Below are 15,864 nucleotides of genomic sequence, written 5' to 3' on the forward strand. Positions count from 1 at the left end.
AAAAATCCACCAGTCTTGATCAGTATGGCACTTTTAAATGTCCGCTCTCTGTTGAACAAGTCTCTTATTATTAATGATTTAATTTTAGATAATAAACTTGACTGTTTATTTTTAACTGAAACGTGGCTGGGTTTGGATGCACCAGTTGTTCTCACTGAGGCCTCCCCACCAAATTTTAATTTCTCTTTTTCTATTAGAAGTGGTAAGAGAGGTGGTGGGACTGCATCTTTAACCAACAACACACTCACCACTAAACAAATTTTATTTGACCATTTTACCACTTTTGCTATCTAACCTCTGAAGTGGCTGCAAATTTTACCAAGGTTTTAGACGAATGCCCCCCTGTGATTTTACCTGCACCCTGTGATTTTATTTTTAATCATTTTAACAGCAAACTGAAGAAAAGCCTTGACTCCGTTGCTCCACTCACCACTAAAAAGATTAACGTAAAACATGCATCACCCTGGAGAAACGAAGGAGTCAAAAAACTCAAAAGAAATTGCAGGGCAGCAGAAAGGAGATGGAGGAAAAATAAAAACGCAATCAACCATCAAATATTTTGCGAGCAACTTAAAATGTACAATAATACATTAAGGAATTCAAGAAATTCATACTTCGCCAAAATAATCAGTAATAACAAAAATAATCCACCATAGATCATTTTATTTATTTAACCCTGATTTTAACAGCTCCCAAAGAACCCCCACAGACTCGCTCTGTGAGCAGTTTGCAGACCACTTCAGGGGAATAATCAGTGCCATCAGCTCTGATACTTCTCGCGATATGATTTTAAACATATCTGAGGGCTCGATTGTACCTGAGGAGACACTGGACTGCTTTGTCCTGGTTAATGCTGTGAACCTTAAAGTTTTCTCCACAGTGAGACCCACCACATGTCTTTTAGATCCAATCCCCTCTTCACTTTTTAAAACACTTTATGGATTTTTTGAAGCTGAGCTTTTATACATGATGAATTGCTCTCTTCAGTTGGGTGTCTTCCCTGCTGCCTTTAAAACAGCGTTGGTGAGGCCCCTTCTGAAGAAGAGCAATTTGGATTGTAATGATTTTAATAACTACAGACCTGTATCCAACTTACCATTTTTAAGTAAAATTTTAGAAAAACTTGTTTTTACTCAGATTAATGACTTTTTGAATGATAGACAGATCCTGGAGATATTCCAGTCTGGATTTAGGGTGAACCACAGCACAGAGACTGCTCTCCTAAAGGTTCTAAATGATCTTAGATGTAACTGGGACTCCCAAAAGCTCTCAGTCCTGGTGCTACTGGATCTAAGCGCAGCCTTTGATACAGTAGACCACGCTATTCTTTTAAACAGACTGAAACACATGGTGGGCCTCTCTGGTGCTGTACACAACTGGTTCACTTCCTATCTCTCAGACAGAACTTTTATGGTGAGTATGGATACATGCTCCTCTAAGATCCATAAAATGACATGTGGTGTGCCCCAAGGGTCAGTTTTAGGCCCTGTGCTTTTTAATTTGTATATGCTCCCTCTTGGCGGTGTCATCAGGAGGCATGGAGTGAACTTCCACAGTTACGCTGATGACACGCAGCTGTACATCTCCGTGTCTCCTGATGACACCAGACCAATGGATGCCCTTTTTAACTGTATTTTAGATATAAGATCTTGGATGGCAGAAAACTTTTTACAGCTTAACCAGGACAAGACTGAAGTTTTAATCATCGGTCCTGAGGCTCAGAGAGAGAAACTCTTGTCTAAATTACAGGCATTTTCACTATGTCCTTCGCTACAAGTGAAAAACCTGGGTGTTATTTTTGACTCTGAGCTTGGTTTTATCCCACATATCAAACATGTAACCAAAATTGGATTTTATCATCTAAAAAATATAGCCAGAGTCCGCCCTATTCTCTCTCGGGCCAACACGGAGATGTTGATGCATGCTTTTATTACCAGTCGCATTGATTACTGTAATGCCCTGCTCTCTGGTCTCCCCAAAAAGAATATTTCACCTTTACAACTTTTACAAAACTCTGCAGTCCGTGTGCTGACGAAGACCAGAGGGCGGGCCCACATTACACCGGTTTTAGAATCGCTGCATTGGTTCCCCGTGTGTTTCAGGATCGATTGTAAAGTTCTTTTGTTGGTTTTTAAATGTCTTAATGATCTCGGGCCTTCTTATCGCTCACATTTGCTTTTACCATATGAGCCCTCGCGGACCCTGAGGTCCTCTGGTACTGGCCTTTTGATTGTTCCTAAAGTCAGGACACATACTCACGGAGAGGCAGCTTTTCAGTGGTATGGTCCTCATCTGTGGAACAGCTTGCCGGAGGAGCTCAGGGCCGCAGAGAACGTACATGTTTTTAAGAACAGTCTCAAGACCCACCTTTTTAATTTAGCTTTCACCTAACGTTTATTTATTTTATGCTTATTTATTCTATCCTGTTATTCTATTTATATTATTAATTTAGGTTTTACCTAATATTTATTGATTTTATTCTTATTCATTATTTATCTTCTTACTCTATTTATATTTATATTGTATCCCATTCTTATTTATTTTATCTTTTTATCCTGTATATATCCTTATTGGGTCATATCTCCAGTGTTTCCTCGGAGGGGGCTCTCTGCACCGGGGCTGTGATCGACCGTGGCTGCTGGGGCTCTGTGGGTCTTCTCAGCCTGGCTGGGGGGGCTTCTTTGCCTCCCTCCTGCTGTGTGCCCAGCCTGGATGCTGCGGTCTGTGACCAGCTCCCGGTGCAGACGGCTCCCTGTGATAGTGTTTCCTCACCTGGCTCATGTGTGCCCAGCCCAATTTTACTCTGTGTGTGTGTGTGTGTGTGTGTGTGTGTGTGTGTGTGTGTGTGTGTGTGTGTGTGTGTGTGTGTGTGGGTGGGGGGGGGGGGATGTATGTATGTATCCATGATCGTTTATGTTAATGAGAGTGTGGGGAGTGAGTTGGAGGGTGGGGTGGGCTGCTTTTAACCATGTACAGCACTTTGTGCTACATTTCTGTATGAAAAGTGTTTTAGAAATAAAGATTGATTGATTGATTGATTGACTGATGCCAGGACGGCCATAGTTAGACTCACTTTCCTGTTTACAAGAGTCCTCTTTCTTTCTCGTATTTACATCAGGAGTGTAAATAAATTCCTGGAGTGGCCACTTTAGGATAGCGCCAAAAGCAAATCAGCGCTCATAGACTTCCATTTTAAAGAGCCCAATTTTACAGTGTATAAAAGTATATTTAGAGCCTGGCAAAAGAATTGTTTTTTGGCCTCTGTAGCCTTCCTATAACTATGTAGGGGAATTATTTTTATAACTCTCCCTCCTAAAAGTTAAAGTTAGGGCTGTCACCTCTTTGATTTATAGGCAAACACAGAAACAAGCAGCAGTGGTTGATCGGTGCAACACATAAAATGAATTCTGTGTGTACATCCCGTCAAAGAAGAGAAGTTGGGGGGTGACATTAAAGTACTTTTAAGGTTGTTACGTAGTGCTAATGAGCAGGCATTGCTGTCTCTGTGTCATACACACACACATTTTTTTGGATGCAGGTCACCAAGCTTGCTTCCTTGTCAGCTGATAACTTAAAACATCACCTCATCCAAACATGGTTACTTTTGACTCCAAAACACCAACAATGCAGAGGCCAAAATTGTTAACATTTGGGCAGAAAAACCAGTGGTTCCATCTTTTCTATACAGTCTTTGGTTAAAATGCACTATGTGCGCTTTGACTCGTGGATGGTCTGTTTAAGTCACTGCAGTTTGTGCTTTGTTTTAGGTGTGCAATCATTCAGTGGCATTTGTCCATGCTGGTTTTATTGGTAATAGTGAATTAAAGTATGTTCACTCTGTTGTATTGGTGTTTACTATCACTTCATATGCAAGTTGTAACCACCGCATAGGAAGAGAGTTAAGCCTTTATTTGGACTGATACTGTGACAAAGATTTAGCAGTATTTATAGTCATTGTTAAATGTTTTTGGCCATGATAATTATGTAATGAAAATGTGATATTGCGACAGCCATACCTAACATAATAGTTATCAAGCAGAGCGAGACCAAGTGTACCAAAAATAAGACCGAGGCTCTGAAGCTTTGGAGGATGCTTACACACTACGCTCGTTAGTGTGCCATGTGCACATGCATTTTCAGCATGGGTAGCCCCAGCGAGTAACAACCCCACAAATCTGGCAGTGTCAGCCCACAGTCGACCTGCACAGGATGACTTGTTTAATTTCGGTGACTGATTAGGTCTCTGCACAGTCTTTATGCTGTGCTGGACATCTGTTGTGATTTATGTGATATATGGCCATACAAAGCAAAACCTGTGAAATGTTAAACTATACACAGATGCAAGTTTTTGTATAATTACCATAGGACCTTGAATGTTTTATTCCTGTCTGGTTAGTGCACAGAGTCCAGCAGTCGGGGTGTGATTTAACCACCTTTAAAAAAAAAAAAGACTCAGCCCACCCAGCTTTAAAGTCACAATCCATAGCATAGTCATTAAAATTGCTTTTTCTGCGGTGTTTTCCTAATTAAAGTGACAAAACAATGTTTTTTCATAGTTATAATGCTTTATTTCCTTTAGCTGAAGAAGGAACTGGGAATATACACTTACCGGCCACTTCACTGGGTACACCTTGAGAGACCTGGGTTCTGCTCCTTTTTGCCTTTAGAGCTGCCTTAATTCTTTATGACATATATTCAGCAAGCATCACATAGTTGCTGCAGAGTACAGTGCCCTTTGTAACACTGCACATAATCCTTCATAAAGGGATGGACATGGTTAACAACAACTCTCTGCTGCTGTAGCTGACCTGCTTCAAGCTTCGGCGTGTTGTTTGTTCAGAGATGTTCTTCTTCATACCTTGGTTTTGACAAGTGTTTGAGTTACTGTTGCCCTTCTGTGTGTTTAGTCTGGTCTTTACCCCTGATGTGAACAAGCCATTCACACCCAGAGAACTGAAGCTCGCTAGTTAGTTTCTTTTTCAGACCATTTTCCAGTGGTTGTGCAGCAATACCCCAGCAGATCAACAGTTTCTCACACACCATACCACATTCAAAGTCACTTAAATGAAGTTCAAATTGATGTTCAGTTTTAACTTCAGCAGGTCGTCTTAGCCACATCTACAAGCCCAAATGCACTGAGCTTCTGCCATGTGACTAGTAGATTAAACATTTGTGTTAATGAGCAGCTGAACAGGTGTACCTAACAAAGTGGCCAGTGAATGTATATTTAGTATATTTTCCTGTTGATTTGATCATTTTAATAAATGGTTGATGATTGTTGCTGCTAATGTAGAGCTCAGCTTTTAAAGGTTTCCTTGTAACACTACAATACAGCCATGCCCTATCACGCTGACACTTTTATTTATATCATAAAACACTGATTAAGTATTTATAGTCTGATGCATTTTGCCCTTTTTTGTTCACTGTGACTGTCAATGAACTTTAGTACTTTTTGGACAGATGTTCTCATAAATGTTTCCCAGCTGTTGAAAGGGCACGGTCTGCCATTTCCTCTCTTGGATGGCTTTTAAAATGAAATATCTGCAGAAGTCGTAGAGCTTAGCAGCAATCAAAAACTGAGGGAGAATTTTGTTTATTCTTACTGTATGTGTACAGTACCGGTTAATTTAAAATCACTTTAAATTTGATTTAAATTAGGTCCAGTGGCAAAGTTGTTCTGATAGAGCACAGAAAAGACACACTGGGTATTTTGAAGTTGAGTAGCTTGCTTTCCCTTCCCTCTCCTTTATAACTTATACACCGCTCTGCATGTTTAAAGTATTTTATCACTTGGGCTTAAATACCCATAAACTAGGAGCTTTGCTGATGTGACACACTTGTCACAATAAACTATCCATAAAAGGGAAAAGTTGCCCATGTCTCTTAATAGAGGTCAACCTTTATTAACATTTAGGTGTGTTGGTGTTAATGGTTACATTATTAATCAGCAATAAATCCAGTCTCGTACACATTTTGCTATGTTAGGAAACAAAACTTTGTCCCAAATATGTGATCTGTTAGAAAAAAATACAAATATGTGATCTATTTTTTTCAGTGTGGAAATAAACTGATAAATTCTAAACACATGGGTCGCCTAATAGCCTTGCGAGCAGTCTGAGAACACAGCTTTAGGGTGTATACAGCTCATAAACACTTCTGCAGAGTGTTGTTTTAAAAGCCAAGATTGGGTATCCCAGGCCTCACCAGTGGTGGGTCCTTTCCTGCTGCACTAGAAGCACTTTTCCTGGAAGTAAATAGAAGTGGGTATTTAACATAAGCAGCAGTAACCATTTGTCTACAAAAGGAGTCATCAAAACAAAGTATAAGACAACAGACAAATAGTTTCTGGCAAAACTTCACTTACTTCCAAGGTGCAAGAACTAAATAAAAGTCTGAAGAGGTATTTTTTTCTACTACAGAAACTAGAAAAATGCAGACAAAACCACAACAACAAAGCGAAGGTGCTGGGTTGAAAACAATAGGGGGGGAAATCAACAGCTCACACACTGCAGGGCACAAGCTGTGCTTATTTATTGCACCATAAATAAAAGTGTAATATTTCGAGTATACCTATTTGTACATCCTCCGTTTCTCTCTTTGCATTTTAAAGCAACAGCAAGTAAATGTAATGTGTGAGCCGGCTGCTTCGGCTGCCTTTTGTGCTTCTGCTGTAATTTACGATGTCAGCAGCCACACCAGCATAGCAATGTCACGAAAACTTAAATTTAGTGCTACTATTTATTACATTGACACAAAGAAGTGAAGGTTAGAAAGTTTGATCACATCGCTCAACATCTTAAATAAACGAGGAACTCCCCTTGACGTGATTTGCACATTTCAGTTTTGTGGCACTTCTGTTTCATGCGTCACAGGTGAAAGCACAGCAACAAAAGAAAAAAAACACCTGGTTATAGCTCCTCCAGCAAGCCCCCCTGTCTCCTCAGTCTTCTCACTGAGACTGAGATAGATTTCCAGGTCAGGGCAGGAGGACGGAGGAGATGAGGAGGCACAAAAGGAAAAAAAACACCAACTCAGATGAAATGCTAATCCTTTCTAGTCACATGGTTATTGTTTCTAATTTGAGCATGAGGATTGAGATGTAACCAAATCTGTCTCTACATCTTCAAACAGTTATGTCTGTCATTACAGTTAAAAAAAAATTCTGTATACCAATAAAATTTAAAAAAAGGGGGCGGGTTTCTTATAGTTTTTCTACCTTTTTAAATAGTTTTCTGTAATATTTTTGTGAAGGTTACGAGCTGAAACATATTTTTCGAGCAATAAAACCGTTCTATATAAAGCGCGTGTTGCTGGATATTTTGACCTCTGAGGAGAAAAGCCTTCACAGGAGCCTGTTGACCACTCTTTGACTGACAGCTGATGTCTTGGCACCGCAGCGCAAAAACAGCAGAATGTCAGCTTAGGGCCAAAGATGTCACCTCTCACTGTAAGAAAAAAAATCTCACAGATGGGATTATCACTTCAAAAGCTTGGGTCTGATGAGTTGTTTTCAGGTTTGGTGATGGAGGCTTGTCAGATGCTGGGTTTGATGTAGCTTTGCAACGTGGAGCCTAGCAGACAGGTGTGCTCTGCCCAGCAGCTGCTGGACTCCATCTGTCCATCAGGTCTGCAGTTTCAACAGTTTACTGTCCCTCCCACGTCCACAGCAGTGCTCTTCATTTTGTGAAGCTGCAGTCTTCATATTGTGCTGCACGCAGAAGTGAACAGGAGCATTTCTTTTGGCTAAATAGGGCAAATCTACAACATTTCAATAAGAAGAGATGAGAAACCGAAGCCCCAATTTACGATTGAGCCAGATAACAGGAGTGTATTCTCACATGGTGCAGCTTAAACATAAATCTGTTATTTTCAGTGTCAGCAGTCCCTGAAGGGGGGATTATTGTTCCTCATGTCTGCCAAGAGACAAAATACAAATGTGGAGTTCATTTCCAAAGTGCTGTGTGTCTATTTTGGCTCATCATTGATCATTCATCATTCAATATCTCTACAATACAGTGGAAGAAACATGCAGCCCTTGTTTCAACCCACGACTAATTTTAAAGTATCTCCGTTTGAATTAATTTTATGCTCTAAGTGTGGTGTGTGTTTCTCGCTAGTGGGATTTTTTTTCCGTTTGGGGAGGGGAAAAAAGCGCTCATCAGATGGCTGCTGGTCCCTGAGATGGAAAACACTGAGAAACGGTGCCCTAGATAACAAGTCAGTCCAGCCTCTTTTGCCAAACTGCAGGAGCACTGAAGTATCAAACAGCAATCAAAAGCACAGCCTGTTTTCTGTTCATGGAGGTACTGTAGTGTGATTTGGGAGGAAATTCAAGGAGTTGCTTGTGCAAGACCCAGACTGGCATGGGAATCTAAGCAGGTTGCATCTCCACAGTCACAAATACACACACTTTCATGCACTGCAACCTTTGACCCACATTCCGTTTCCCCCCACTGTTTGATAAGCTGCAGTTGTCAACTATGATCAAAACCAAGCCACCCTGCATCTCAAACTCGCGCCTTCCTTCTCACTAAACTCTTCAAAGCATCTTGACTGCCATATGATATATTTAAATATACATACATATTCTATATGCATCTCTGCAGCACACATCTCACCCAGATCATCCAGAGATAAACAGGTAAAGCGTCACTTCTGTGCTGCCAAAGAGAAAGATCAGATTTCTGCTGCAGACACCCACACTTAAGCTGCAATGCAGATATTTTTCTATAGCTTTTACAGTCAAAATGAGTTGAGGTTCAATAAGAGAGTTAAGATAAAAACTAAAGTAATAGTAAACATTTAATGAAAGACAAAACACTGGAGTGAGGAGTGAAGTCTGGAGCTGAAGTTTGAGATATTACTGATCCTGTCCGCTTCAGCCTGAGGCAGGTCGAAGGCCCAGATAGCAAAAACACGGTAACCTTTTAGTCTCTTCACTCAAAATATACCAAAAGGGCCATCTGCCTGAGGATGTGATCCTGCACGTGGCCTTACAGGAAAAAAACAATTCGAGATTTGGCTCAAGGTCATAACTTGCAATACTGCACAGGTCATTTGGCAGTTACTTTAAAAAAATCCACATAACAGAGATGAGCTGCCAGATGGAAGTAGTTTCTCTGCACTGGTTTAATTTTTTGGACTGTGCATAAAGGATGGGGATGGTTTCCAGATCAAAGAAGTGCATCCAGTGAGGCCCTTAAACCAGCATTACCTTTAATGACCAGCAGGGGGCGCCTCTTGTAGTCGCGAAAAGTTCAATTTATCATAAAAGCACAAAAAAAACACTTTTTTACCAAAACAAATGATGTCATAAACTGTGACATCATTTACATTTGGTTAGACACTGAGATGGTAAAGGTAGCCCCAGGTCGTTCTCCAGAGTCTTCACTTTATTTATTACATAGCCTAAAATGCCATGGATGCAAATTACCACTTGACTGGTCAGCAGTAAATAAATGTAACCTTGTAATTCAGATTTTTATCTGTTAATCTGAATTTATTTTCACAGATGAAGAATGATGTAATGATGATATTACTCTGTGTGTTTAGGTAGTTTTCTAACTCTAAAATGTGCCAGAAATGTACATCAGAGAATAAAAACATAAGCAGTACAAGTTAATTGTTTTTTAAGGGAAGTGGGAATTATTTTTATTTTTGATGAATCATTGCTTGTTTTAATAATCTGTTAATTAAATGGAGTCTAAGGTGAATTCCTTTTAAAGTGAAGCAGTCACAGGAAAGCGACACGTGTTGTCTGTTCTTTGCTGCAGGTGAATGCTACCTGATGGAGTGGTCAGACTGGAGCTCGTGCGTCAACATATGCGCCAAAGAGGCCGGCGTCGACTTTGCCTCGGTTCAGGTCCGCTCACGAGCTGTGCTGGCCCAGGAGCCTGAAAACCTGCAGCTCTGTCCTGACCAGGAGTGGGAGTCTCAGCCCTGCACAGGTGGAGAACACTTTGAAAAACATGACGGCTTCAACCTCTCCTGGCCAGAAAGTTTGACAAATTAACAGAAGCAAAGTCTATTTGAACAGTGAACTTTCTATGAATACAAATTAGCTTGCTGCAGCCCAGCAGCTCCAAACTTTGACGCATTTATTCCTTCTATTTATCCGCATATTCGTAATATTTACGGTGAGGGTAAACTGAAGTCAGTCTCGGGGTGTGATAGGTTGAAGGCGGAGTGGAGAGCACGTCAGTGCATCAGAGGGTTAACGCAAAAAGACACTTATTTTCAGAGTCATACCCGCAGGCTGTTTAGGCTTCTATCTCTCTGCATTTGGACTGTCAGAGGAAAGAAACCTACTGAACAACAACATGCTGACATTGTGGGGAAGACAGATCTGACACAGGAGTCACATAGATTTTCCTCCCTGGGAGGCATCAGTGCTAACCAGTGGGCTGCTTCGCTATCATGCCCGATACACAATCGAGAAGAAAAAGACACTAACTGCTATTGTTTGTCTTTCCCGTTATGCCGAGTCAATTGGTGCTCTCCCAGATGGGATTTCTCAAGTCAGATTTTCAAACGTTTGAAACCCAGATGCTCGTTTACAGTAGTGATCTCTGCGAGTCCCTCTGCTGCATTAATCACCCATTAGATGCAGCATTGTGAATCACTACGACAAAACTCAACACACAGTGTACTGTAATTCCCCCTTACCTCCCTCGTTACTGTACACAGCCCACAGCAGTCTTCGCTAGCATGACCTGGTTTCACAGCTTCACTCAAGGCACGGGGGGAGGAGTGGCCCAGCCAAGACTAGTGGAGGCGGAGGAGGATGAGAGAGTGGAGGCAGGGAAGGAGAAGGCAGTGATGGAGAAAGAGCGGCTGGGGATGGAGGGACGGGAAGGTTTGATGTGAGGCTCCAGGCTTGAGAAAAACAAAAACAACACTGTTGTTCTGCTGTTAAAGTCGTTCTGTTTTACAGTATAGTGATTCTTACTGTGCTTTGTGTCTCCAGTATACGCAGAATGACAGAATGACCAGCACTTTTACTTCAATGCAATAATCACAATAATTTGAAGAACAAAAATAACAAAGCTGCTCACTGCAGCAGCTCCAGAGACATAAAAGCAAAACCTTAATGAAACACTAGTCCCTCCATTTGTAGGCATTTAAATTTGAAATTTGCAACTTGAATCTGAATTTATAACAAGGTAAAAATCAGAGTTGGAATACCATTTATTCTCCAGGAAATCAGAAACATGTGAGACTCATCGACACGTTCATTATGTGCAAAACTATTAGAAGGATTTTCTTCAGTAGATTTATTGATCACTCATCAAAGGTCATTCTCATCTCGCAAAATTCACTTTTGGCTGTAGCTCAAGAATTCATCATCTCACTAAGCTGGTAAAATTTTGCAATAAAGAGATCATTTGTTCATTTTGGGCATGTTAGTTTAATAGGTGATTCTAAATTGGCTGCAATGCCAATGCCTGGCTTTATATCTCCGGTATTCTTAGTGTACCAGAGATAGAAAGTATCCATGATGGACCAGCAACCTGTCCAGAGTGCAACCTTCTTACAAAGTCGCAGGGATAGACTCAGGCTCACCGTGATCCTAGCTGGATAAGCGGTTATGGATGGATAAATAGGCAACAATAATGTTGGGTGCTCACTGTGCACACTGTGGTGATATAGATTTGTTTTTTGCTGCCTGATTGAACACGTGTATAAGGGATTTTGTGGCCATTGCAGCTTATTTGCAGAAACATCCATATTTGCAACATTTTTCTGCTTAATCATCCAAACATAAACATTTTTTATGTTTGTTAAATCCCACAAAGTCCTCATTACAAATTTAACTTTGGACAAGTTTAAAATCTCAGTAAGTAAATAGAGTACATAATGGGTTTAAGACACCTACGAGCATTTTTAGACACATTAGACTTTATTTGAGTGCTATAGTGCTCTATCACCACCAGCTGATTGGTTCAGTTTGTACATCAAAAACTGCTCAGGTCCATTAAGGGAACATTTGGGTTCAAATATCCTCACACGTGCCAAAGTTAATCCTGCACACCTAAATGTTATCTCATTATAAAATGTGTTATTTGCAAAGGTATAATTATATCACTAAAGATAAAACAAAGTAACAAATTCTACCATTAGCAATAACCGGTGTAAAATATTCATCCATTTTTTTTTTTGTTCTGCTTGTCCAATTCAGGGTAGCAGAGGTGTGCTGGAGCCTATCATTTCATTATTAGAAGTAAAAAAAAAAAAAGCTCTATGAACACGAAAATCCATTTATTAAAAATGAATGGTGGTTTAAAAGTGTTACTAGATTTTATACGGCCCACAACCAGCAAGCTTGAAAGATGGTTTTGTGGTTAAGACATTTGCACTGCACACCAAAGAGCCTGATTCAAGAGTGGGAGGAGACCACAAACCCAGTTTCAGGATGTCGCAAGAAGGTACTCCAAGTGATGTCCCCAACCCTGAATAAGTGGGAGGGTGTAAATCTGTGCCAAATCAAATATGTGGATCTATCTGCTTTAGTGACCTGGTGGGAATTAAGGGAGCAGCCGAAAGCACGCCCCAGCAAACCTGAATGACATTAACTTCCCCTCTTATTAGTGACCATGGTGCCGTGATTTTGCCAGGTACAGACAGCACCTCGCTTAGCGGCTTAGCAGCTACTGTAGAGTGAATGTGTGCAATTGGCACAGTTTGATATGAAAGTGATTGAAAATGCAGTCAGTTTAAAAAGCTTGAATATAATTACTCTTCTTTTCAGTTAATATGGCTGAAAATCATCCATCGCCTTTCTCAGTTCTTACAGATATTCTCATATCTGGGACTACTACTGACATTATTTCTGCCTCCAGAAAAAAAGGAGAAAAAAAAGGATGGCAAAAAAACTTCTGCGCTTCTCCTGAGAAATGTTTCTGTGGTAGTACAACTCCAGTCTGCTCATAAAAGATGGTGGGAAGTGCCAGCCGAAGTCAGTGATTCAATGATAACTTAACACGTTTGAAAAACGACTTCAGCTCTAGTGGAGCAAGGAAGAAAGAGAGAAATGAGAAGAGTAAAGTACATAAAAGGTGAAGTCGTCTCAGCCGCAGAGGATTCATCCCGTACGGCGGCAGATAGAGGCGTACCACTGACGGGAGCAGCGATACTGTACCCACGTCTGTGGAGAATAGCTCTGTCTTTTGTTCAAGGTTAAATTGTTCATTTACTCCGGCTGAATTGGCTGGACTGATGATTGGTTACACAGGACTCCGCAGGGAAATACAGTCATTTACTGCACTGATGGAGATATTGATAAAGTCATAATAGCACTGATAAAAAGTCATTAAGCAAAAGCTCTTACTGAAGATTAAAACATTGAACTGGACCCTTTTGAGACGACACGGTCATATTATGTGTCAGCAGCCTATTATACAACCAACTTAGCAGCTGCTTTATTAATCTGGTGTCTCTCATATGATTAATGGTCACCACTGCCTGACTCAGTACAGCCTTCACAGTTGTTGACTGTTTTTGTGTTTTGCTTTCAGGAGGTGAATGTTTCGAGTACAAATGGTTCAGCAGCATTGGCCCAAATTCCACCCGGCCTTTGATCTGGTGTCAGCGCTCAGATGGACTCAATGTCACTGGTAAGGAACTCCAAAAAAGCTGCTCCAAACATTTGTTTCACACAGTTGCTTCTGCTGGCTGTGAGCGCAGCAGCAATGACTCCCACTGAACCCCATTTTTTAAAGGGGGCAGACAATCAGAAGAAAGCTGACTGAGGGAGAGGAGCGAAAACAGCTTGTTTTAGAAATAATAACTTAAAAAAGTAAAAAGAAAATAACAAACTGCACAGATTTAGCTGACCTGGTGGGCTTAGGAGGACTGTTTAGGAGTTGCAACCTCAAAAGTGTGCTCACCTTTGGATTAAATGAGAACATTAAAGGTTTGATTTTTGCTTAAGATCAAAGAAAAAAAAAGAGCGAATGCAAAATTCAAATGGCCAAAATAATACAAAGGTTTGTTTTGTTTTAGCAGAAGATTTGACATTTCTGATGAGCAGACCGATCACATGATTGACCTCATTCAACAAGCTCAGTTATGCTAGGACTGAGATTGAGGAATTTTGAAACATTAGTAAATATTAGTATGTTTTGAATAAGTACAAGCTTCAAATCGTTCACTGAGGTAGATGAGGCTGCTGAGGTTGTTAGTCTCAACAGAGAAGCACATCTGTGTATCATCAGCGTAGCAGTGACAAGTAGATGGCTTTGAAGCTCTTTGAAGCAGTATGGGAGAAATAAGCATTATTATGACCATTATACAGACAGTCATGTAAAAAAAAAATGTTCTAGTATAAAATAAAAATATGGATGGAGTGGGGGAAAAGCATAATTGCTCTATTTTGAGTCTGGAGGTCTGCAGCAGAGTTGCTGAAGGTTCAATTGCTTCTCTTTTTTTGTCATATTTTTTCACCATTTGACTTTTTGGAGTCTCTGCAACTAATGATCATATTTATCATTATTTGTTCTGATGATTTTATTATCAAGTGTTGTTTTTTATCCCATAAAATGTAAAAAAAAAAAAAAAAAACTAACTGCAACTTCTCAATGCCCATGTTGTTATATTTACATTTTTTGATTATAACTTCCTGGATGTGTTCTTATTAAATAACACAACTGATTAGAATTGTTTTAACTTCACATCTATAAATAAAATGAAAAAAAAAAAAAAAACCATTAAAATTACATTATGTTTGAGCTTAAGAAATCAAACTGTTGTCAAGGACTTGCAAGTACGCTTTAGTCTTCTTTAAAGGGGTCTCGAGCTAGAAGAGATCAGAAAACACTGTCCTACAGTAGTGTGAATAATAAATAGAGCAGCTGAATTTTTCTTCAAAGTGAGAAACTGGAGGTTGCAGCCGCTCTTAAGCTCAACTGTAAGCCTAAACCATTGGTGGCAATTTTATGTAGGAGGTAAAATTTACACAAAATGTCAGAAATATAACTGAAGAAAAAAAAGCTAGGCGCTTATTTCTATATTGATCTAGGGTGGTGGGCGATGGCAAGCCGGTACAGCTTTTCATCTCCGTTTAACACATCATCACATAAAATTGTTTTTAAAATAAAACTGGAAACATTGGATTTACTGAGTTATTATTGCAGATGAAAGTACATGCTGTGAAATAACCCCAAGTGTTACGTTTTAAACGTGGAGACGAACCGATTATGCTCGTGTGATCGTATTAAAATGTACTCAATCTCATGTTGTTGTCTCTTTCACAGGAGGTTGTCCTCCAATGAACCCTCCAGAGGACAACAGCTCCTGTGACCCGCCCTGCCTCATGCCAAAGTCTTTCTGCAGCGAGGTGAGTGGATTTTGTCCTTATATCACAATAAACTCAAAAATAAAAGAGCAATTTTCCTAAACCCTAAAGCACAGCTTTCCTGGATGAATGGTAGTCTGTGCAAACACTGTGACACACTGAATTGAATTTGAATGCAGCAGGGAATAAAATGATAGCAGCAGGAAGATGTAAAACCCATTGCTCCACAGTGTCATTCAACTGCACTTCATCAAAATCATGTAAATAAGTTTTTGTCTCACAGACACTGGCAAATCACAGAGTGATCTATTTTCCAGGCTTGAATAGCTTTTAGAAAACAACTCTTGACCTAGCAATGAAGGCAGGTTACCAGCTGTAGTAGCTCGTACAGCCAGCCGCCTTACGTAACCGCTGAATAATCGGGTCAAAACGATCGGATGAGAAGCAGGGTCAGGACTTCTGAGGTCACCCATTCAATCCCCATACGAGGATGAAAAAAACTGCACTCACACAGTTTATTAGGTACACTCAGCTAAAACCTAATGCAGTGTAAGACAACAGTCGTACAGTAA

At 40.2% G+C, this 15,864-nt stretch overlaps 1 protein-coding gene across 1 annotated transcript in view; it reads left to right on the forward strand.

Moving 5' to 3' along the window:
- Positions 1–15,864, forward strand: part of thsd7ab (thrombospondin, type I, domain containing 7Ab) — a 201,257-nt gene that overhangs the window by 172,941 nt on the left and 12,452 nt on the right. Inside the window, exons 24-26 of the mRNA XM_084944211.1 lie at positions 9,774–9,947; positions 13,515–13,613; positions 15,252–15,334. Coding sequence (XP_084800337.1) covers positions 9,774–9,947; positions 13,515–13,613; positions 15,252–15,334 — 356 coding nt within the window. The remainder of the gene's footprint in view (positions 1–9,773; positions 9,948–13,514; positions 13,614–15,251; positions 15,335–15,864) is intronic.

Source organism: Perissodus microlepis, chromosome 11 (genome assembly GCF_051167445.1).
Source record: "Perissodus microlepis isolate ML-2025 ecotype Zambia chromosome 11, ASM5116744v1, whole genome shotgun sequence".
Lineage (NCBI taxonomy): Eukaryota > Metazoa > Chordata > Actinopteri > Cichliformes > Cichlidae > Perissodus > Perissodus microlepis.